At 42.0% G+C, this 23,668-nt stretch overlaps 1 protein-coding gene across 1 annotated transcript in view; it reads right to left on the reverse strand.

Moving 5' to 3' along the window:
• GLDN (gliomedin) overlaps positions 1-23,464 on the reverse strand; it is a 65,602-nt gene extending 42,138 nt beyond the window's left edge. The window contains exon 1 of the mRNA XM_007455518.1: positions 23,102-23,464. Coding sequence (XP_007455580.1) covers positions 23,102-23,464 — 363 coding nt within the window. The remainder of the gene's footprint in view (positions 1-23,101) is intronic.
• Between the last annotated feature and the right edge of the window lie 204 nt (positions 23,465-23,668).

The raw sequence follows: 23,668 nt of genomic DNA on the forward strand, positions 1-23,668 counted from the left end.
TACCTGTTTCTCTTTGTGCCCGTTTGCTTAAGATAACCTTTTTGGCAAACACTCCACTATTCCTGAGAAAATAGGAGCTTGGAGATGCTAGGGTTATCCTATAGGGTCCCTGACACATGGCTAACAGAAAATAACAGAAACACTTCATGCTGTCTTGAGTAGAAATACCTGGTTAGGGCTGAGTTGGCCAGGTAGAGACTGGGGTGCTGAATGAAAAGGAGTCTCAAACATCAATGAAAATGCAATGCCATAGGGAAAACATGGTATTCCCCAGCTCTTCCTGCTTTGCTAAGTAGATCAGAATGGAGGTGAAGACCAGCCTGCCCTCCAAGGAGCAGGGGTCTCAGACTACTTGTCCCTAAGGCATTTATTTTCCTGAGTAGCTTACAAGGGCTGAACTGAATTGCTAGTGACAGTGCGGCCTCCCATCGCCCTCTTTCTCACCCTGCCTCAGTAATTGCCTGGATTCTCTAATAAAATGCTGAACAAATAGTTAACATGTATTGCTTTAGAGTCCACCCAGCACTCTTACACACAAAGGCTGGGGAGTCACAGAAGCTGAAGCAGCTCAGGCTGGGCCCAGACCTCCTCAGCAATCCCAGCTGGAAGGGGCAGTTCCAGCAAATGCCCTCACCCATTGTCTCCGGCAGGATTACTTTCAGCTCGGATCAGGGCCTGGGGGAACAGCTCTGTGACATTTAGTAACCCTGGGGACACCTAAAAATGCATGACAGAAGTCCCTGAAGGAGCAATTCCTTCCCCAGGTGTGCTTGGAGGCCTTTGTTAGGTCTGACCTGATGGGGGAGATGAGTGACTTGTTTCTTGTTGGCTGAGCAGGATCCCCTACTAGCTCCCCAGCTCCTTGACAAAACAGGACTCATGGCAATACTCACCCCAGGGAGTGGCTGTGAGGAGTAAATGAAGGAGTCCTTATAAAAACAACTTTTTGGTGTTCGTACTAGTGTTACATAAACATGATTTCTCATGATTTGAATGTAAATCAGCTGATTCTGCTTTTTAAAAAATCGTCAATTCATACTATTTTAATCAAAGCCTGATTACTAGTTTCGAAATGTAAAACAAGAGTAGGATTTATAGAAATAGCCAGATATAAATTGATAATTGCCCTAACCCATTAAATATAAGCCTCGATTGGTATTATAACTCTCTTCCTAAACCATTCCCTTCTCCCACCAGGAGCCCCTCAGGTGCCAGCAAGCCCCAGTTCTCAGCCTTGTCCTGTCTGCAGTTCAAGCAGCTGCCTCTCAGGAATGGCCTGTCCTTTTGCATTTCCTCCTGTCGCCTGCTTAGCTGGGAGCTGCTGACAGCCTGGACTCCTCACGCTAACATGCTGACCCGGCTCCAGAACCAGGAGTGATGGGCCACTCTCAGAGGAGGCTCAGAACGCCTTCTCCCACTATCTCCTGTGCTCACACCTTTCTTCCTCCAAACATGGAGACAACATGATGTTTTATCTACTAATACTGCATCTCATCCTGACACAGTTCTCCCCAAGTCATAAGAAAAAGTAGCAGCTAAAAATCAAGTTACTAAGTTCAAATCCAACTTTAAGAAGTCGTTTTGTATTGAATTGTCTATTTTCAAGCCCAGCAATTTTACAATTTATTCTGGCCAGTTGTTTCTTAAAGGGGAAAAGCTCTTTCTATCTCTGTTTATTTTAAACACATGCAAATGTAATGGAATAGCTTTCAAGTGAAATTATATGTAACTATGAGAAAATATTGGTATCTATTTGATCTTGAGACTTGAGGTAGGAAAGAACATTTTAAGCATAAAAGCAAAAGAAGAACCCAGAAATGAAGGACTTTATAGATTTGACTACCTGAAAATGGAAAATTTTAAATACTCCCCACCAAAAAAACCCCCAGCAAACAGAATTAAAAGATAACACCCAGGGCTGAACGGTGTGGTGTAAAGAACATGAGTTTTGGGAGTCAGATACAGCTAAGTCTGATCTGAGTGCCAATTCCTTCACTCACTGGCTCTGTGTCCTTGAGCAGGATGCTCTCTAAGCCTCAGTGACCTGTCTGTAAAATGGGAATAATCATAATAATGATAATAATAGCAACTACCTCATAAGGTTGTTACTAGGATAAGGACTTTTTTGACACACATACGTAAAGCTCTTAGCATAGTACCTGGCAAGTTTTAGGTTCTCAATAAATGTTATAATCATTACTAAGGGAAAAATATTGCAACATGTGTAATACACTAAAAGCAAATAGCTTTTCTATATAAAAGGTATTTGTAGATTAGTAAGAAAAATTTTTTAAAAACAAATTAAAAAATGAGTTAAAACATGAAAATTCTCCCACAATGATTTCAAATCACCAATAAACGTATGAAAAAAAAATTCATCCTCACTGTAATCAAACACCTGCAGCCCCCTCCCTGATGTTAGGGATTCAACCTGTCCCAGGGTTGGGTCCCGCTTATTTATTTATTTACTTAGTGTCCTACAATTCAACTCAATTCTTCCTTTTAAAAACTTGTGTTTCAGGTGTACAGTATTATAGTTCAACGTCTGTATACAGTAGAGTAGACTACCATAAGTCTAGTTACCATTCATCAACATACAGTTGACTACTTTCAACCAACCCTCCAACCTCCTTCGCCTCTGGTAATCACTAATCTCTTCTCTGTATCTATGAGTTTGTTTTATTTTGTTTCTTGAGTTTTTTGTTTAAGATTTCACACTTGCGTGAAATCACATGGTATTTGCCTTTCTCCATCTAATTTCACTTAGTATAATACTCTCAAGGTCCATCTATGTTGTCACAAATGGCATGACTTCATTATGTTTTATGGCTGAATAGTATTCCATTCCATCTTCTTTATCCATTCATTCATCGATGGGCACTTAGGTTGTTTCCATATCTTGGCTATTGTAAATAATGCTGCAATGAACAAAGGGGTGCATATATCTTTTCAAATTAGTGTTTTTGTGTTCTTTGGGTAAATACCCAGAAGTGGAATAGCTGGGTCATATGGTAGTTATATTTTTAATTTTTTGAGGAATCTGCATACTAATTTCCATAGTGGCTGCACCAATTTACAGTCCCACCAATAATGCATAAGGGTTCCCTTTTCCCCACATCCTCCCCAATATTTGTTATTACCTGTATTTTCAGTAATAGCCATTCTAACAGGTGTGAGGTGATATCTCACTGTGGTTTTGATTTGTATTTCCCTGATAACTAGTGATGTTGAACATTTTTTTCATGTGCCTGTTGGCCTTATCTATTATCTTCTTTGGAAAAATGTCTATTCAGATCCTCTGTCCATTTCTTGAATCAGGTTTTTGTTGTTGTTGATGTAGGAGTTTTTAAATATATTTTGGATAATAACCCCTTATCGGATATATGATTTGCAAATAACTTCTACCATTCAGTACATTGTTCTTCGTTTTGTTGATGGTTCCCTTTGCTGTGCAGAAGCTTTTTAGTTTGATTTGGTCCCATTTGTTTATTTTTGCTTTTGTTTCCCTTGCCTTTGGAGTAAGATCCACAAAAACATAGCTAAGACTGATGTCAATCAGGTTACTGCCTATGTTTTCTTCTAGTAATGGTTATGGTTTCATGTCTTTCTTTCAAGTTTTTAATCTATTTTGAGTTAATTTTTGTGTATGGTGTAAGATAGTGGTCTAGTTTCTTTCTTTTTTTTTTTTTGGCCTATGGCTGTCCAGTTTTCACAACAATATTTACTGAAGAGACTGTCTTTCTCCATTGTATGTTCTCTACTGCTCCTTTGTCATATATTAACTGTCCATATATGTGTAGGTTAATTTCTTAGTTCTTAATTCTGTTCCACTGATCTATGTGTCTGCTTTTGTGCCAGAATCAGTATAGTATAGTATAGTATAGTATAGTATAGTATAGTACAGTTTGAAATCAGGGAATGTGATACTTCCCCAGCTTTGTTCTTCTTTATCAAGATTATTTTGGCTGTTCAGGGTATTTTTTAGTTCTGTACAAATTTTAGAATTATTTGTTTAAGTTCTGTGAAATTTGCCATTGACATTTTGATAGTGATTGCGTTGAATCTGTAGATTGCTTTGGGTAGTTTGGACACTTTAACAATATTAATTATTGCAATCCATGTGCACAGAATATCTTTCCACTTATTTATGACTCCTTCAATTTCTTTCATTAATGTCTTGTAGTTTTCAACATATAGGTCTTTTACCTCCTTGGTTAATTTTTTTTATATAAATTTATTTATTTTATTTATATTTAGTTTTGGTTGCGTTGGGTCTTTGTTGCTGTGCACAGGCTTTCTCTAGTTGTGGCAAGTGGGGGCTACTCTTCGTTGTGGTGCGCGGGCTTCTCATTGCGGTGGCTTCTCTTGTTGAGGAGCACGGGCTCTAAGTGCACGGGCTTCAGTAGTTGTGGCTCATGGGCTCTAGAGCACAGGCTCAGTAGTTGTGGTACATGGGCTTAGTTGCTCCACAGCATGTGGGATCTTCCTGGACCAGGGCTCGAACCCGTGTCCCCTGCATTGGCAGGCAGATTCTAAACCACTGCACCACCAGGGAAGCCCCTCCTTGGTTAATTTTATTCCTAGGTATTTTATTCTTTTTGATTTGGGTTTGCATTGCTAATGGGTTTGTTTACTTAATTTCTCTTTCTGATAGTTTGTTCTTAGTGTATAGATATGTCACAGGTTTTTTTTTTTTTTTTTTTGCCCACACCAAGCAGCTCTGAGGGATCTTAGTTCCCTGACCAGAGATCGAACCTGGGCCTCCTGCAGTGGAAGCACAGAATCCTAACCACTGGACTACCAGGGAATTCCCACCACAGATTTTTATATATTGATTTTGTATCCTGCTACTGTTCTGAATTCATTTATTAGTTCCAACAATTTTTTGATAGAGTCTAGGGTTTTCTATGTATATTATCATGTCATCTGGAAATAGTGACAGTTTTTACTTCTTCCTTTCCTATTTGTATACCTTTCATTGATTTTTCTTGCCAAATTGCTATGGCTAGAACTTCCAATACTATGTTGAGCAACAGTGGTTAGAGTGGGCATCCTTGTCTTGTTTCTGATCTTAGAGGAAAAGTTTTCAGCTTTTTGTTGTTGAGTGTGATGTTGGTTGTGGGTCTGTCATATATGGCCTTTATTATGCTGAGGTATGTTCCTTTTATACCTACTTTGTTGAGAGTTTTTATCATTAATGGATGTTGAATTTTGACAAATGCTTTTTCTGCACCTATTGTATTAAAATACATCTAGTCTAAAATGTGAAGTGGATAGCTGGTGGGAGGCAGCTGCATGGCACAGGGAGATCAGCTCGGTGCTTTGTGACCACCTAGAGGGGTGGGATAGGGAGGGTGGGAGGGAGACACAAGAGGGAGGAGATATGGGGATGTGTGTGTGCATGTGGCTGATTCACTTTGCTGTACAGCATAAACTAGCACAATATTGTGAAGCAATTATACTCCAATAAAGATGTTAAAAAAATAAAATACATCTGGTTTAATGTGTCATTTAAGTCTGCTGTTTCCTTATTGATTTTCTGTCTGTATGGTTTATCCACTGATGTAAATGGGGTGTTATAGTTCCCTACTATTATTATATTGCTTTTAATTTCTCCCTTTAAGTCCATTACTATTTGCTTTATATATCTTGGTGCTCCTCTGTTGGGTGCATATACATTTATAAATGTTATATCTTCTTACTGGATTGACCCCTTTATCATTATCTAATGCCCTTCTTTGTCTTTTATTACAGTCTTTGTTTAATGCCTATTTTGCCTGATATGAGTATATCTACTCCAGTTTTCTTTTCTTTTCCATTTACATAGAATATTTTTTCCATCCTTCACCTTTGGTCTGTGTGTGTACTTACTTCTTCTTGGTCTTTTTTTTTTTTTGCAAAAAACTTACCTCCTCTTCTTACTTTTTTGTTGTACTTTTAAAAATATTTTTTATTTTATACTGGAGTGTAGCCAATTAACAATGTTGTGATAGTTTCAGATGCACAGCAAAGCAACTCAGACATACATATACACATATCCATTCTCCCCCAGACTCCCCTCCCATCCAGGCTGCCACATAACATTGAGCAGAGTTCACTGTGCTATACAGTAGGTCTTGTCGATTATCCTTTTTAAATATAGTAGTGTGTTTGTGTACTTACTTCTGAAGTGAGTCTCTTGTAGGCAGTATATAGATGAGTCTTGTTTGTTTGTTTTTTTTCAATCCATTCAGCTACTTTGTCTTTTGATTGGAAAATTTCTTCCATCTACATTTAAAGTAGTTATTGATAGGTATTTACTTATTGCCATTTTGTTAATTGTTTTCTGGCTGTTTTGTGGTTCCCATTTGTTCCTTTCTTCTTCTCTCTCTCTCTATCCTTGTGTTTTGGTGGTTTTCTTTAGCAGTATATTTCAATTCATTTCTCATTTTCTTTTGGGTATTTACTATAAGTTTTTCCCCTGTGGTTACCATGAGGTTCACATATAACATCCTATGTAAATAGCATTCTGTTCCAAGTTGGTAGCAACTTAAATGTGAACACATTCCAAAACTTTATATTTTTACACCCCTCCACATTTTATACTTGTGATGAGACATTTTAAATCTTTTAATTTTATGTATCCCTTAACTAATTATTTTAATTGTAGTTAATTTTACTACTTTTGTTTTTTTAACATTCCTGGTCGCTTTATAGGTGATTATCCACCAGCTTTATATAATATTTAATTTTTCCAGTGAAATCTTTTACTTTCATACGTTTTCATATAATTAATTAGTGCCATTTTTTTCAGCTTAAAGAAGTCCCTTTAATATTACTTATAGAGCCAGTTTAGTGGTGGTGAATGTCTTTAGCTTTTGCTTAACTGGGAAACTCAATTTTTCCTTCAATTCTGAATGATCACCTTGCTTGGTAGAGAATTCTTGATTGGAAGCTTTTTCCTTTCAACACTTTGAATATGTTATGCCACTCCCTTCTGGCCCACAAGGTTTCTGCTGAAAAATCTGCTGATAGTCATATGGGGTTCTTCTTGTATGTAACAAGATGTTTTTCCCTTGCTGATTTTAAGATTCTCTCTTTATCCTTAACTTTTACCATTTTAATCATAATGTATCTTAGTGTGTGTCTCTCTGGGTTCATCTTATTTGGAACTCTCTAGGCTCCCTGGTCTTGAATGTCTGTTTCCTTCCCCAGATTAGGAAAGTTTTCAGCCACAATTTCTTCAAATAATTATTCTGGCCTTTTCTCTCTCTCTTCTCCTTTTAGAACCCCTATAATGCAAATGTTATTCCACTTGATGTTGTCCCAAAGTTCTCTTAGGGTATTCTTCATTTTTTAAAATTATTTTTTTCATTTTGCTGCTCTGTTTGGGTGAGTTCCATTGCTTTGTCTTCCAGTTCACTGATTTCTTCTTCTACCTCATCCAATCTGCTGTTGAACCCCTCTAGTGGTTTTTTTTTTTCAATTCATTTACAACTTCTGTTTGGTATTTTCTTATATATTCTATCTTTTTGTGAAATTCTCACTGAGTTTGTCCATTCTTCTTCTGAGTTCAGTGAGCATCTTTATGATCATTATTATGAACACCTGATCAGGTATATTGCTTATCTCCATTTCACTTAGTTCCTATTTTGAGGTTTTGCCTTGTTCTTTTAATTGGAACATATTCCTCTGTCTCCTCATTTTGCCTAATTTTCTGTGTTTGTTTCTATGTATTAGATAAATCAGCTACCTTTCCCAGTCTTGAAGAAATGGCCTTATGTAGGAGATGTCCTGTGAGGCTCAGGAGTGCAATCCCACCTGGCCACCAGTGCCAGTAATCAGGGGTGTCCCCTATGTGGGCTGCATGTGCGCTCCTGTTGTGTCCAGGTTGTAGCTACTCCTGTGGTACACTGGTGAGTGGAGCTGGCCCCATGAATGGTTGTGCAGCCTGGTTGTGGTGGCTGTTGTATGCTGGTGGGTGGGGTTAGCCCTTGAAATGGCTGTGTGGCCTGCCACGGTGGCTTCCATGCACTGGTGGATGAGTTATTGCACAGCTGGCTGTAAGGCCTGGCCAAGGCACAGGGGTAGGCAGGGCTCTTGGTGGGGCATGCCCATTGTTGCTAACAGGTTATATAGAGGTTTCCAGAATGGTGCCCTCCAGTGCCAGTATTAGCAAGGCAGCCTGAGATCACAAAAATGGCTCTCGTCAGTGTCTCAGTCCCAGGGTAGTGCCCCAACTGGTTCCTGCCTCTTTGGCAGATACTTCAAGATTAGTAAGTGGGTCCCCCTCACCTATGGTCCAGGCACTTTCAATCTGGTGTTTTTGCACTGATTTTCAGGTTGAGTGAGTCTGTGCATGAGCTCTTTAAGCGGTGGTTTTCTGTTCCCTGGAGTTCCATAATTTTCCTGGACGTATTTCCTATTGGTTTTCAAAGCCAGGTGTTTTGGGTGCTCATCTCTCCTGTGCATGATCTAAGGGCTGGGGTGCCTCATGTGGAGCTCAAATCCCTTGCTCCTCAGGAAAAAACTCTGCCTTTGTGATCCTTCCCGATGGTGGATTTCCATGGCTAGGGTGTGGTTTTTTCCTTGGCATGACCATATTTCTGTTTCTCTTGTTCGCCTTGATGTTGTCCTTTTACCCTTTGTTCTGGAGACTCTGTTCATCCAGTTTCCATGTCCTTTTTAGAGGGAATTATTCCGTATGTAGTTGTAGATTTGTTGTGTCTGTGGGTGGAGGTGAGTTCAGGATCTTCCTATGCTGCCATCTTGAACCCTCTCCTGGGCCCTCCTCTTTTAAACATCAAACTACCAAGCCTCTAATATCTTCTCCCACCCGATCTGGCCAATGATTCTCCAATTTAGGATGTATGAGAATCACCTAGAGTGTAATCTACATACAGATTTCCAGACTCAACCTCCACTGATTCTGACTCAGCAGATCCAGAATGTAGCCCAGACATCAGCATTTTTAAACAGATGCTCCCAGGTCTCTTTGATGAAGATGACCCCCACCCACACTTTGAGAAGTTCTACCCTGTACCATCAAAAACAAGAGCTTGTTCCAGCGTCTTTCAGTTCCTGCAGTCTCTCTCTCTCTCTCTCTCTGTTTTCCTCTCCCAGAAAACTCCCTATGAACTCAGACCTTGAGAACAGAGTCCTGACTAACGAGGTGGGGCTCTTTTTGTTCTTCTCCTGATGATTCTTCAGCAATTAAAAAAATAAATAAAACCAGAAAGGACCACAGGGTAACTTCTCCATAAGTCACCATGCTTTGTTAACTTACTGACATGCAAACCACTTTTAAAATTAGAGTTTTTACATCTTTCTGTATTTTCCAAGTTACTATAATGGAAACATTAACAATCAGAAAAAAAGTTGCAAAACTCCTAGTCATTCTCACACTTCGTATATCATCCTAGCTGTAGCTCTGATGTCGCTTTCCCAAAAGTCTTTCTTCCCCACCTCAGGTTGGAGATGTTCTTATCTCCCCCACAGCATCCCTCACTTCTCCCATCAGGGCACTCTTGTCATTGCCTGGTTACTTGTTTGTTCCCCACTAATTGTAAGCACTTTGGGGAGGGGAAGTATATATCTTGTTTATTTTTATAACCTCAACACACAGCCAATAGCTTTCCACACAGTAAGCTGTGAATGAATGAATTCTTCATTCCTCAGCAGGCAAGAGAACATTCAAGAAGCTAGAGGCGGGCTTCCCTGGTGGTGCAGTGGTTGAGAGTCCGCCTGCCAGTGCAGGGGACACGGGTTCGTGCCCCGGTCCGGGAAGATCCCACAAGCCGCAGAGCAGCTGGGCCTGTGAGCCATGGCCACTGAGCCTGCGCGTCCGGAGCCTGGGCTCCGCAACTGGAGAGGCCACAACAGTGAGAGGACCGCTAGAGGCAAGACTGAACATGTTAAATAGAAATTTAAGAAATATTAAAAAACACCCAATTCAAACTTATAGAAATGAAAGTTAGAATGTCTGACGTGAAAAGTACACTGAGTGGGACTAAGAGCAGAAGAAAGATTAATGAATTTGAAGACATAACAATAGAAACTAGACAAAATGGAACACATGGAGAAAAAAGACTTAAAAAGCAAACAGGTCATCAGTGAGCTCTGGAAAAACTTAAAGTAGCCCAATACATGTGTAATTAGAGTCCCTGGCTGGCAGGGTGGGCAAAAAAATATCTGAAGAAATAATGGCAGGAAAGTTCCCAATTTTAATGAGAACTATAAACCCATATTTCCAATAAGCTCAGCAAAACACAAGCAAAAGAAACATGAAGAAAATGACACTAAGGCATATAATAATAAAACTGCTTAAAACATTCAGTAAAGGGTAAATCTTAGGGGCAGCCAGAGGAAAAGACACAACCCACAGAGAGGAACAAAGACAAGAACAGCAGGCTTCTCATTGCAAACAGGCAAGTGAGAAGATAGTGGGGTGACATCTTTCAAGTACTAAAAGGGAAACATTCTCAATTCTATATTCAAAATAATTTTCAAGAATGAAGGCCAGGACTTCAGACATTTTTTACATCTCCCTCTATCATGCTCCACCTACAACGAAGCACCTGCCATTCAAGGGCCTTTTTCCCTTTCTGAAGCCCTGCCCCATCTCCCAAGTTTCAGCTCAAATGCCACCTTCTTCTTGAAACCTTTCTTGATTGCCCATTTGATTTTATTCTTACTTCTCTTAGGGTCTTACTATCTTTTGTTCTGTCTTATGTGCTTGAGGATTTTCCCCTCCCACTAGCCGATGAGTTCCCCGAGGGCTCCTTTCTTGTTTTTCCTATCACCACAGTGTGCACCCACGCTGCCCGGAACAGGCGCTTAGCATCTGTTATACTGACTTACATATTACCTAATCCCTGAAAGATTTCTTTTAAACTTCTTTCCAAGGTATTTCTGACGACTTAGAAGTACCTATTTATTCATTAACAAATACTTGATAAGTTGGGCCCTATGTTTATAAAGGTAAGACAACCTCTGGGTACAAAAAGCTTGCAATATAGTTAATTAATATAATTAGTTGTTTATACAAGAGTTTTAAGTAAAATAATCTGGGTTTAATAAGAAGTAGATAGACTCTTGGTTAGAAACTCCCTGTGTCCAGGTCATGAGTATTATCATGCTCAGCTTCTCCACTATTTCCTGGGTATACCTCCAACTGGAATTCCTTTCCTCCCAGACTCTGGTATTCAGCTGCCTCTTCAATATCTTCACTTGAACATCTAACAGAAATCTCAATGTCAACATACCCCAAACTGAACTCCTGATATTCCCCTCAAAATTATTCCATCTGCAATTCTTCTGTCTCATTAATGGCAATTCTATCTTTCCACTGCTTGGCCACTAACCCTGAAGTCACTGAACTCCTTTTTTCCCCCCCCTCATATTCAAGCTGTCAGCAAATTCCATCAGCTGGACATCAGACATACCTAGACACTGTCCATTTATCATTCTACTGCTACCACCCTGGCCTCAGCCACTGTCTTTTTTCACTGCAGTAGCTAAATAAATGGCCTCCCTGCTACCACTGCCCACCCTCCCCACACAGAGAGTCTACTCCCCTCACAGTGATCCTTTGAAAAGGCAGGTCAGATCATATCACTCCTCTGCCTAAAATCCTCCAAAGACTCCCCATAAAGGTTAATGTCTTCACAACAGCCTGCAAGGCCCTACTTGAACTGGTCCTCTTGTCTTTCCTTCCCCCAGTTATCCTCTCCCAGTCTTCTTGCTGTTCCTTGTGCTCTGGGGACACTCTCCTATCTCAGGGTCTTTGCACTTGCTGTTCCCTCTGCCTAAACAGCCCTCCCCTAGATTTCCACATGGCTCACTCCCTCACCTCCTTCAAGTTTTTGCTCAAATGTCACCTTCTTAGTGAGGCCTTCCCCACCCAGAATACTTCCAGTTGCATCTTCCCCTTCCTGCTCCCTAGTCCTCAATGCTGCTTTATTGTTCTTCACAGCACTCATCACTTTCTAATATTGTAGATAATTTATTTATTTACTTTGGTTCTTGTCTGCTCCTCCCCACTTCCCCCATTGAACATAAACCCCGACAGGACAGGGATTTGCATGGTTTGTTCATACTGTTTCTTGTGCACCCACAGCTGTGCCTGTGATGTAGTAGGTGCTCAGTAACTACATGCCGAAACTAACACACACCTCCAAAACTCTTAGTATGAAAAGGAACTAGGTTCAGAGACTGTCAGACACCTTAGTCTATATTTGCCCTTGCTGAGTTGTGGATGCATTTTATGAGTGAAGAAGTATTCATCAAATACCTCACTAGAGGTCTAGCGAAGAGTGGAGATATATTTAAAGAGACAAGGTGACCAAAGATGACAAATTAGAGACCCAAGCTGTACACAAACAAAGTTTTAGTTGTGTGATACAGACAATAAGTGCAGAAGAGGTTAGGGGTGGAAAAGATGAGTGTTTTGAAGTGAGCTAAGAATCACTTGTCTCCCCTAGGCCTCTAATGGAGTTTTCTGAAGGAGGAGTACTGCTGGAATAATCTCTCACTAACTGTTAATAACAATATTTTGTGCTCACATTGTTCCCTTCAACAAGCATCTTCAGTTAATTTTTGATTTTTATCTAAGCATTCTTATCTTCACCTTATAGTCAGAAAAGTATAAATAAACCATAGTTAAGTAACTTGTCCAATGTTGGGGGAATGGACAAAGAATTGATCCATTATCCCAAACTCTGCCCTTTGGCATTCTTTGTACATAGCAAAAACATTTGTGAAGATGTTTTGTCAACCTACTCCCTGCTCAGCCCCCTCCTCCCTCCGCTCAGAGAATAGTTACAAGTGGTTAGCCCACAAAATATTAAGAGGCGGTCCTTGGGTTGAGATGCTCACCCACAAAATAATTGTTGATGATGTTAGCATCAGAACACTGGCTGGATGGAACTGTTGGTTTGACAAACATGCTGTTCTTATGGGGTTCAAAAAGATTTGGTCTATGAAAGGATAAATGCATGAGTTCACCTTGAACATAAATAAAATATTTGCAAATTATCCTTAGTATAATTAACGTCCCTAAATTCAATACCCAGCATATATATATATATATATATATATATATATATTGAACCCATGAACCATAAAAATGACTATCTGGGAAATAACATTCTTTCTAGAAGTCTGTGTGTTTCCCTTATGGCACCTGAGATGCCAGACCTTGGAGTTATTCTAGAACCTGCCCCTTCTCTGGCAAGTTCTATTGATTCAATCTCCATTGTTTTAATTACAAGGCTTCAAAAGTCCCTGAAGCACAAAAAGGAAGGATTTGAGAGATACTAAATATCAGTAACAACAAGCTAACATATATTGAGTTCTAGGCACCATGCTAAGGACTTCACATGGATTATTGAATTGAATCCTTATGATAACACCTAAGGTAGATACTACTGTCATTGCCTTCTTAAGAATGAGGAAACTGAGATTCAGAGAGGTTGAGTGATCTGTTAAAGATCACACAGCTAAGAGGGGAGCTAGGAGTAAACACACATAAAGGCTTTCGGGTCTGCCTTTTACTTTTTAGACTTGTAAAGACCTCTCTCATAGAGAAGACAGAATTCTTCTTGGAAGAAAGGGTTCTCCTTTCCTTGAAAATTCTTTTACCCTTCAGTTTTCCTTCCCTCTTTTTCCTCTCATATTCAGTCTCAAAACAAATTTAGCATCCTCACTTCTAAACTAACCCACTTTAGGTTCCTCAATTCTGTCCATGATGCTACCATCTTTGGATGGATCTGGACCAGGTGGCTCCTTTCTCTTTCTTATATCCAACTAGTTCCCAACTTCAATGCATCCTTATTTCTTGGTATTTCTAGGATCTATATCTTCTCCATTTCTGATGCCATCATCACCTTAGCCAGACAGAACCATTTCCTGCCTGGACTAATGCAATAATTTCCTAACTTTCTTCCTGTCTCTTGTCTCTCCCCTGTGCAGTCCTTCCTGCATTGTACAACCAGACCAGCCCAATAAAACCACATTCTTCATGATTGCCCCTTGAAAAATTCTCCCAATTGCCCATCAGATTCGTTCTCAACTTTTCAAAGGTAGAAATTCAAGGCTCTCTCTCATGTAGCCATCTTAATTCCTCTCCCACAGCCCAAACTCCCCAGTGCAGGAAAGCTTCTTGCTCTTCCAAGCCTTGTACTACATTCATTCCTGTCCCTAGACCTTGGCTCAAGTTATTACCTGCACTTGGAATGATTTTCCCTCCTTGCCTGCTCAAATCTCACCAACCCTTCATTGCCCATTACAAGTTCTGTCTCCTCCATGAAACCTGCCTTCATCACTTTAGTGAGGATTGATTTTCTCTCTTTGTCACTGCCCTGATGCTTACTGTAAAGGATTTTTCTCTAAAGGTCTTCCTGTTCACAGCGATTGATTCCAAGGTCCTCAAATGCTGCCTAAAGGGAGAAGGCCTTTTCTACCCTTGAGAGAAAGGATTCCAGACCCCAATCACACTAAGTTACTGAAAAACTGGGGAATTATTTTGCAGCTGCCAGCTCATCATTTTAGCTTGGGTACAATTATCCACAATGCATTTCCAAGTCCTTCTCAGTTTTTACATACAGCCAATGCAGGATCTCCAAAGTTCCCAGCACTTTGATAAGCACAAGAAACTTTCTGAGTGGCAAGATGAAGGGGTTATTCTACCTATTGTGTTCAGAACAAATTGCATTTTAAGTGATCTTTAGTTGGCCTTGTTGTTTTAACTCTACCTTTCAGTAAAGAAAATTGTGTCTCAACTTTAGTCAGACTAGAAGTAAATTATATCTACTTAAAATATAGAGCTATTAAAACCCAAAGAGCTACATAAAAAAAAAAGCAACTGATGGGCTGAAAAATGCTCCCTTTGTAGAAGAATTACAACCTAAAATCATCATCTTGTTTTACACAACATGACCTTTAGTCTGTAGATAAAATGCATGTAAATGAAGCCTGAATGTCAACTAGATTTGGCCAAGGATTTTTTCTGGTGCCGGGGGAGGGAGGGAAGGAGAGTTTGAATAATGTAGATTTTTTTTTTAATGTCATTTTTTCCAGATAAGTATGTTTTATCAGATATAAAGACTATTTTGATAGTTCTCACATAGGTACCTATATCCTAGAGAACATGAGACCCCCTAAGAAGTAAACTGTTCTCCTTTCTTAGAAGTTTTTTGCTCTACCTTCCACTCACATTTTGTCAATTTTCCAAATGAAAGCACCCAAAACTTTTTTCAGGACTGCCACCAACAGGAATCAGCAAGAGTTAACAACAGCTACGCCAGTCAGAAATGGGGTGAATGTGACTCTCTTCTAGTGGGTGTCAAACCTCGTCATCAGTGGCCATGAAGAAGGGGTGAGGCCCCAGGAAAGCCTGAACTGTTGAAGAAGCCTTGTTCCCATATCAAGGCTAATTCTGTTTTGTTTTCAATGACAAGATGATTTAGGTTGGTGTGATGCCACCCTAGGCTTCAAAAGGCCAAATATGATCCCGAAGCAGCAGCTGATAGAAGCACATATGATCAGACAACTTGGCATTCTGAAGAAAGTGGAGATGAAGAGTAAACCCAGAAACAAGATACTGAGGGCTTTGGACAAGGAGGGCTGCATGATAAAGTCATAGTGATTAATCTCAGTAACAGCAACGATGAACACTTACTGGAAATCTGACTATACCAGGCACTGTCCTTTACCTACATTATTTCCCTTAAACCTCCTAACAGCCCTATGAGGTGCATACTATTATCTTAATCTTACAGAGGAGGAAACTGAGGGTTGGGGAAATTAAAAGACTTGCCCAAGGTCCCCCAGCTACCAAGCTGTGGGCCCGGGATGAGAATCCGTCTGACTCGTGGGTCAAACGACTGCCACAACATACCTCAGGGAAGCATCAGGGAGAAAGAATTGGGCTGTAAACCTGACTGTGAAGAAGGAATCCCAGGTCTCTCAAGTTAAGGGCAGGAACACAATGGCTGAAGGTGGCAGTAGCGCCACGTGGAGGTGAGCTTGGACCAGCCAAAGATGGATCCTGAGACACTGGCTTTACAGAGGATGAACAGCCCCTTCGCATTGGAAGACCCGTGATCTGAGCAGTTGTTCTGCAACTCACCCAGAAAGGGCTCTCCGCCCAAGGATCTCTCAGTCTGTCATCTAGTGGGCAGTGGTACAAAATGACAGGCAGGTCTGAGGGATTCTGCTGTCTCCCCAGAGTGGAGTGGCACTTTTCCAGGGGGGGACCATGACTTTGAGTTCATTTTATCCTTGGCACAGTGTCAGTGAAGTTTGAAGGAAAGGCAGGGAAACAGCAGAAAAAGATGAGAGTGGGCAATTCACCAGGCCCAAGCAGGTGCATCCTGCTCAGGCTGTAAAGGCTCAGCAGGCTTGTTCCTGTTGCCCTCACCTCTGCTGCTTTGGCTAGAAAGAAGCTAGGAACTTTTGAATAGCCACAGGACCTGAAAGCAGGTCCAAATGGTTTAATGCCTTTCATGTGGTCAACACAACTTCCCTGTCCCTACGGGTCCAGATGCTCAGTCTTGACCCATTTGTTTCTCACATAAATCCTTAGAGAATCATGACAACTGTACATCTACACTGAATGCTTTATTTTCATGTGTGCAAAATATGTGTCAATAAAGAAAGTGTCTGAAGGATGTAGCTAAGGGGCCAACTCTCTCCTGTCTTCCTCACATACCATCATGACCTGATACGTGAGTGAAGTTTATGGGTGTGTTCACAGTACCGATACCAGACACAGTCTTAGCAGAGATGTAGCTTCAAATTCTCTCTTACCCTTGATACCTGGAAATGGCTTCTAACATGCAAATTAACCCCACAGTGTCAGATGTGACATCCCAAATGCCCACGTGCACATGCTGCTATGAGGAAGGCCACAGAAACCCACCTCCCAGTCTCTCCGTGTGGGTTTTTACTTTGGCTGCCCAGTCTTTTTTTGTTCTGCTCTATCAGGCCTCTGAGCTCTCATCAGGGTCCACTTCATGTGACAGGACCTAATGGGGTATATATTTCTCCCCTTCAACTGAAGAGAATAGATGGGGTGTGAAACAAGGCCTAGATATGGGGTTAAATGGGTGGCTAAAAGCTGTCCTAACACTGACTGCTCTTGACTTGGGAAGTCAGCTTATGGGGAGCAAAGGCTTGAGGGCTGGCTCAGCCCCACAGCCTCCCTCTAGAGTGAAACCACAGTCTCAGGCAGCTCTGTCCTGGGCTCTGTTTCCGTGTGGGAAACTCCAGGGTTAACCCTATGCTAGAAGAACCCTGATTTTACTAAATTAGCTCTCCAAAGGAACCATCCCTAGCACCCCTCCGTTCCCATGGACCACTGTCTAAATGAGAAGTTGGCAAAGTTTTCTGCAAAGAACAAGACAGAAAATATATTAGGCTTCGTGGGCCGTATGGTATCTGGTGCAACTACTCAGTTCTCCTGTTGTCATGTGTCAAGCAGCCACAGACAATACATAAACAAGTGGGCATGGATGTATTCCAGTAAAACTTTATTTATGGTTACTGAAACCTGAATTTCATATAATGTTCAGGTGTCATGAAATATTATTCCTCTTTTTATTTTTTTTCCTATCCATTTATAAATTTAAAAATCATTCTTAAGTCATGGGCTGCACAAAAACAAGTAGCAGACTCGATTTGACATTAGGCCATAGTTTGTTAACCCCTGGTCTAAATCCTCAGCTTTTACACCCTGGAAGTGACTCAGTTCGAGTGGGAAAGGCAGGGGTTACCTTCCTTTCCTTCAAGGAAATATAGCATCCATACAAGCAGAAGTTGTAACTACAGGTAATGTAATTTTTGTCCCCTGTAAACAAGGTAATGCATAGCTCCATATAAGTGTACCTCATAGCAGTCATCATGAAAAGTTCTGTTTGCTATAATGCATTACTGCTTAACATAGCTGGAATCTCCTCCTTGAGAATGACCTTCAGAAGACGTTTGTGAAAAGCCATAGTGACAGGAAATCTCCATCCTCCGAAGGTGGAGTTAATGTTTGGAGACAGCCAGAAACAAACCAAAATGAAACAAACCAAACCAAACTGAATGAAAAAAACCCATCTCCATTTAACCACCAATAATGATAACAGTGGCCTAGATACCACTATCCTTTCAGAACCAGGCTGGGAAATCAGTGGTGGGGGTGGAGGTTGTGCTGGAACTAAATAAAGCCATTTTTGTTCAAAACTACTCATTATTATGAGATGAGCCTGCTGCAAACTAAGCTTGGAAGTCCTAACATGGTCCCTAACAATGTGAGTGTTGTTTGGCCAACACACTGCCAGTCAATTCAAAAACATTTTGAGGGAATTTTTGTCAATACTTCAAAGCCAAGAGATTTCACATAAAAAGTCAGATTTTTTACTTTTCTTGACAAAATCAAAAGATCAGGCACACTGGGCTCTCATCCTCATACAGCAGCCACAGCAAAAGCCTCCCCTATAGACACAGCACATGAACCTTGGGCTGGAGGAGTCCCTACGATGCCCTATGGCCCCCAGCCCAGGGGCAGCTGCCATGTAACCTTGTGCTTATGGCCTTTTCACTCAGGATGAGTAACAGAATCACATGGTTCAAAAGTCAAAATGATGCACAAAGCTATGCAGTGAAAGGCTCATTCCCACCTCATCCCCACCCTCCCTAAGTAAATACTTTTGTTAATTTCATTTATTTTTCCCCCTTCTTCCTTACACTTTTGTCACTTAAAATATATCCTGGGGATTGTTCCCATAGCAGAACACAGAGAATTTACTTATTCTTGTTTTACAGCTACCTCGTATCCCAGTCGATGTATAGGTCAGTTTATTTAACTAGTACTGTAGTGGACACAGGTTAATAGTCTTTTGTTTTTACAAATATTCTGCAATGAATAACTATGTGCATACGTCATTTCAGAGGTGATAAAGTCTGTTGTGCAGGATAAATTCCCACAAGCAAGATTACTGGGTCAGAGGGTAAATGGGTTTGTAATCCAAAGGTATTGCCAAATTGGCTTCCATATGGGTTGTAGCATTTTGCACTCCAAACAGCAATGCAAGAGCATGTCTGTTTCCCTTCAGTTTCCCCAACAGAATATGTCTACAAACTTTTGCAGTTGTCATTCTGACAGGTAAAAATTATATTTCAGAGCAGTTGTAATTTGCATTTTTGAATCAAGAGTTCTTTTCCTGTGTTTTTAAGAGAAATTTGTATTTCTTTTCCTGAGAACTATCTGTTCCATACTCCTACTGAATTCCTATTTCTGTTGCAGATTTCCCTATTAAATTCTTATCTTTTAAAATCAACTTCTAGAACTGCTATATATATTCAGAAGAGTAGCCCTGTACCTATGATATGAGCTGCAAATATTTCTTTCCAGTTTGTCATTTATCTTTTGCCTCTGTTTATGGTGTATGAGTTTGTTTTTATTGTTGTTTGTGATGCAGTTTTGTTGTTGTGTGTGCTCTTTAAATGTGGTTAAATTTACTTATTTATTTATTGTTTGCTTCAGGCTTTTGAGTTATAGTTTGAAAGAAAGGTATTCCCCATTCCAAAATTAAAAATGAATTTACTCATATTTTCTTCTAGCAATTTTAGAGTTTCATTTTTTAAATGTAAATCTTTGATCCATTTAAAGCTTGTTAAGGTGCACATTGTGAGAAGTAAAACTTTCTTGGGTGCTCGACCTAAGATTTCAGGGAGGATGATAAAGCTACCAGAACATCAATAAGAGTGAGACCTGAAGAATGGGTGAGAGAGAGCAGCTGATGAGAGGAAGAGGGAGAAGAGGGCTGGCGAGGGAGTGGAGACTAAACACAAGCAGCATCTCCTGCAGGAGTTCCTGGCAGATGGGTTCCATTACTGGTCAAGCTCACTGGTACCCAGGGCCCCTTTTATTACTTTTCTCCAAAGTACCCACTTACTTTTAAAGATTTAATGTGTTTGGCTGTACCAAACTAACTGTACTTAAGTAATAATTAGTTATGTTGCCCTTTTAACAAAGTCATTTACAGCTGCCAATCAGTTTCCGGTCAGACTGTGCTAACCAGAATGACCACGCTGAGTTGATGTACTTTCAGCCAAAAGCACAGAACTTAGAAGTGTCAGTTGGCTTAAGAAGGCTCATCTTGGATAAATGAGCCATTTTGGAAGACTTTTTGAAATGCTGAAATTAGTCTGCATACAGCTTACTTCTTTGTTCCTAGATCTCTAAGGACATGGGACTTCTGATTTCACCCTCATTCAAGACCTACAGGTGCTATATAAAAGGGCGAGGGAAAGTGTAGACTTCAACCTTCAGAAGTGGGCACATTGACCTCCATGCTGTACACTAAATAGTTCTCTTAGCAGCTTTTCTACTCAAGGTGCCCTGAGAAAGTTCTTAAAAATTGTTTCCTCACGTGAATAATTCTCTGTTCTGAGAAAAACAGAGAGTAAAAATGAGAAAAATCTGCAAAGGTGAATGGTGAGAGTGTTGCTAAAATAAAGTAGGTAAAGGGCTTTTCACCAATTAAGTTGGTTCCTCTGCCCAAAGTAGAGGCCTCAAGGGAGAACTGATGAGAGTGAGATGCTTAACACAGCTGACCGTCATCGGGAAGGCACGCCAAGGTCCTTTGTGTTGGTGAGTGGGCACCACCCCTATCAATTAATTCAGAATCTCTGGGAGGTGGGGCCTAGGCATCAGTCGTGTTTAAACTCCCCATATGATTTCAATGTGCAACCACTGCTCTGGAACGGTGTTATTCAAAGTGTTTTTCTCAGACCAGCAGCACTGATGTCAGCGGGAGCTTGCTACAAATGCAGAAGCTCAGGCCCCAACTTAGACCTTCTGAATCAGAATCTGTATTTTAACAAGATCCCCAAAATATTCACATGCACATTAGAGAAGCTATGGTCTAGAGGAGCTTTTCTCAAAGTGTGGCACCTAGACCACCTGTACCAAACTCATCAAGGGGTTGGGAAGGTGGGGGAATGGGGATCAGGAAGGAAGCCGATTCTGGAGATTATAATTCTACAATTCTGAGGGTGGGGGCCCTGAAATCTGCATTTTTAATATGTTCCCAGGTGATCCCTAAGCCTACTGTTTGAGAACTACTCCCAAGAGGAATATGATAGTGGCTTTCTCCTGGCCTGCACAGAAAGTCCCTCAGTGACTCCAAAAGGTCAAAGCACACCCATTGCAAGTGGAGGATGAGTTGGGGATAATCTACAAGTGCTTCTCAGCCTGACAAATGTAATGTTTCCGCTGACTTGCAACAGAGCAGGTGGTGGTAGTTAAATCAGCTTTCATATTGACACAGAAATGAGTCTGTGCGTTCTCTTGGGTTAGTGACTGAACAGGATGCAATTTGGATACATAAGCCTCTACCTTAAAAGCAGGATTAAAAATATAAAATGTTGATGTTCAGATGCATCCTTCTCAGACGATTTCAAAAACCCCTCAAAATACGTGGTGGAGAGCCAAGAAAGTGAATTCCCTTAAGGAGATTTCTTCGTTTTACATAGTTCTTTCTTTTGAAATTTTTGCTTGGGCCCAGATTTCTGAATGATAACGTGGGTAAAAACTGAATCCAGGAATGGAAAATGTGATCTTTCTCAAAAGATGTGTTTGAAGTGTGTAGTACTTCCATGTAGTTTTATTTTATCTTTTTTATATAAAATACTCCCTGACTGATTGATTTTTGGCTGCGTTGGGTCCCTGCCGCTGCCCGCGGGCCCTCTCCAGCCGCGGTGCTCGGGCCCCTCATTGCAGAGGCCCCTCCCGCCGCAGAGCATGGGCTCCAGGAGCACGGGCCTCAGCAGCTGTGGCTCCCAGGGTCACTAGTTGTGGCTCATGCAGGGGCTCCAGAGCGCAGGCTCAGCAGCCGTGGCACAGGGGCCCAGCCGCTATGCCGCATGTGGGATCCTGCCGGACCAGGGCTCGAACTCTTCCCCCACCCTCCTCCTCCCCCCTCCCCCCCTCGCATTGGCAGGCGGACTCCCAACCACTGGGCCACCAGGGAGGTCCTCCATGTAGTTTTAAAAGCACTTCAGCTCATGTAAGATATTTTAAAACTTCTATAACAGGTTTAAGTGGATTTATCTTCAAATACCTAGGAGTCCAAAATATGGCTTACACTTGACTTGAGGTGACAGAACTGAAATCTTTGTAATTTTAAAGTGAAATAAGACCATAGCGGTTGTAACGGATAATGAAATGAAATGGGGAACTGCAATGTGATCTAAATGTATAATTACTGAGTTAAAATCAGCAAAAGCAAAGAAAGTTAACATTAGAAAAAAGATTTCTGAGGCTTTGCTTTAAATACTTTTTTTAACAGCAGTGTTTCTTAAACCTCCTGGGGGTAGTGCAATGGAGCCCCATTGAAAATCTAACGAGAAGCTATGGACTATCCCTAGATGCACGCGCCTGCGAGAGCACACGCTGACATTTTCTGAAGTTCCATAGACTTCTTAGAGCCCATATGATGAACCTCAGCTTTGACATTGCGTTTTAAGAAAATTGCTCTATGTTGATTTCCACCATTTGTAACCACTTTAGACACAAGATTAAGTTTCTCCGTAGAAAGGTCCCGGGGCTGGTAAAATTAGGGCTGATTGTTTTCACTTAAACAGAGTCTATTAGGTCGGCAGTCTTGTGCTGATGAGCCAAGGCCAGGTGAAACGAATCCCTTTATTGAAAAAGCCTGCGCTCTCTCAGAAATGCTACCTCCGTGCTCTCATGGGGCCCCTACGAATTGCACAGGCACAGCCCGGGGCTGCTGTGGCTCCCGGCACACCAGAAGGTGAAAACTTACGTCCAAAGTTAGGAAGCAGTCTCTTAAAAACACTGCCTACTCCCCTCATTTATCTGCAGACTGAACGACGTCAGAGGTGGAAGACTTACCCCTTCACTCCCTCCCCCATTTAACAATGAAGAAACTGACCCCAGAGGGTTAAGGTGCTTGCCACGGTGACTTCCCCAGAGGGCTCACACCCAGGACCTCTCCCCACGGCACCTTGCCATCTGGCCAGGGGAGGAGAGGGCGTCTAGGGCTCTCTCCCCACACTGTACGCCGCCTACCCCGGCGGGGGCGTCAAGGGGAGCTGAGCCCCCGCCTACCGGCACCATGGAGTAGGTCATCATCAACAGCATGTCGTGGCTCTCGGCGCGGATGTGCTGCGCCGGCTCCCCGCCGTGGCTGCGCTTGTTGCGCGCGGCGCTCACAGGATCTGGCGGTGGCGCGGGCGCCCGGCGAGGTGCGTGACTCAGCTCCGCCAGGAAGGCGCGCAGGGCGCTGTCCTCGCGCTGCTCCCGGCCACGCTGCGCCTCCAGCGCTCGCAGCGCCGCGCTCAGCCCGCGCCACTGGCACAGCGCGAACACCGTGCCCGCAGCATTGAGCGCAGAGAGCAGGGCCACGGCGGCCAGGGCGCCGCGCAGTCCCCAGCCCGCGACCCCGCGGCCTCGCTCCGCGCCTCCGGCCATACTCTGCGCGCCTCGGGCCGGGTCGGGCAAGGCTCTGCCACCTTTCAACCCCGCAGCCTTTATACGCTGTGGGCAAGCTGTGGGCTGGTGGCAGCGCCGTGAGTCACGCCGCCCTTTGGCCTGGCTGGCGGGGCGGGTTGGGGACAGTAGTGGTGGCGCCAGAGCAGCCCGGAGGGACAGGCAGGCGGAGAGGGGGAGAGGAGC

This window comes from Lipotes vexillifer, unplaced genomic scaffold, assembly GCF_000442215.2.
Source record: "Lipotes vexillifer unplaced genomic scaffold, Lipotes_vexillifer_v1.1 scaffold24, whole genome shotgun sequence".
Classification (NCBI taxonomy): Eukaryota; Metazoa; Chordata; class Mammalia; order Artiodactyla; family Lipotidae; genus Lipotes; species Lipotes vexillifer.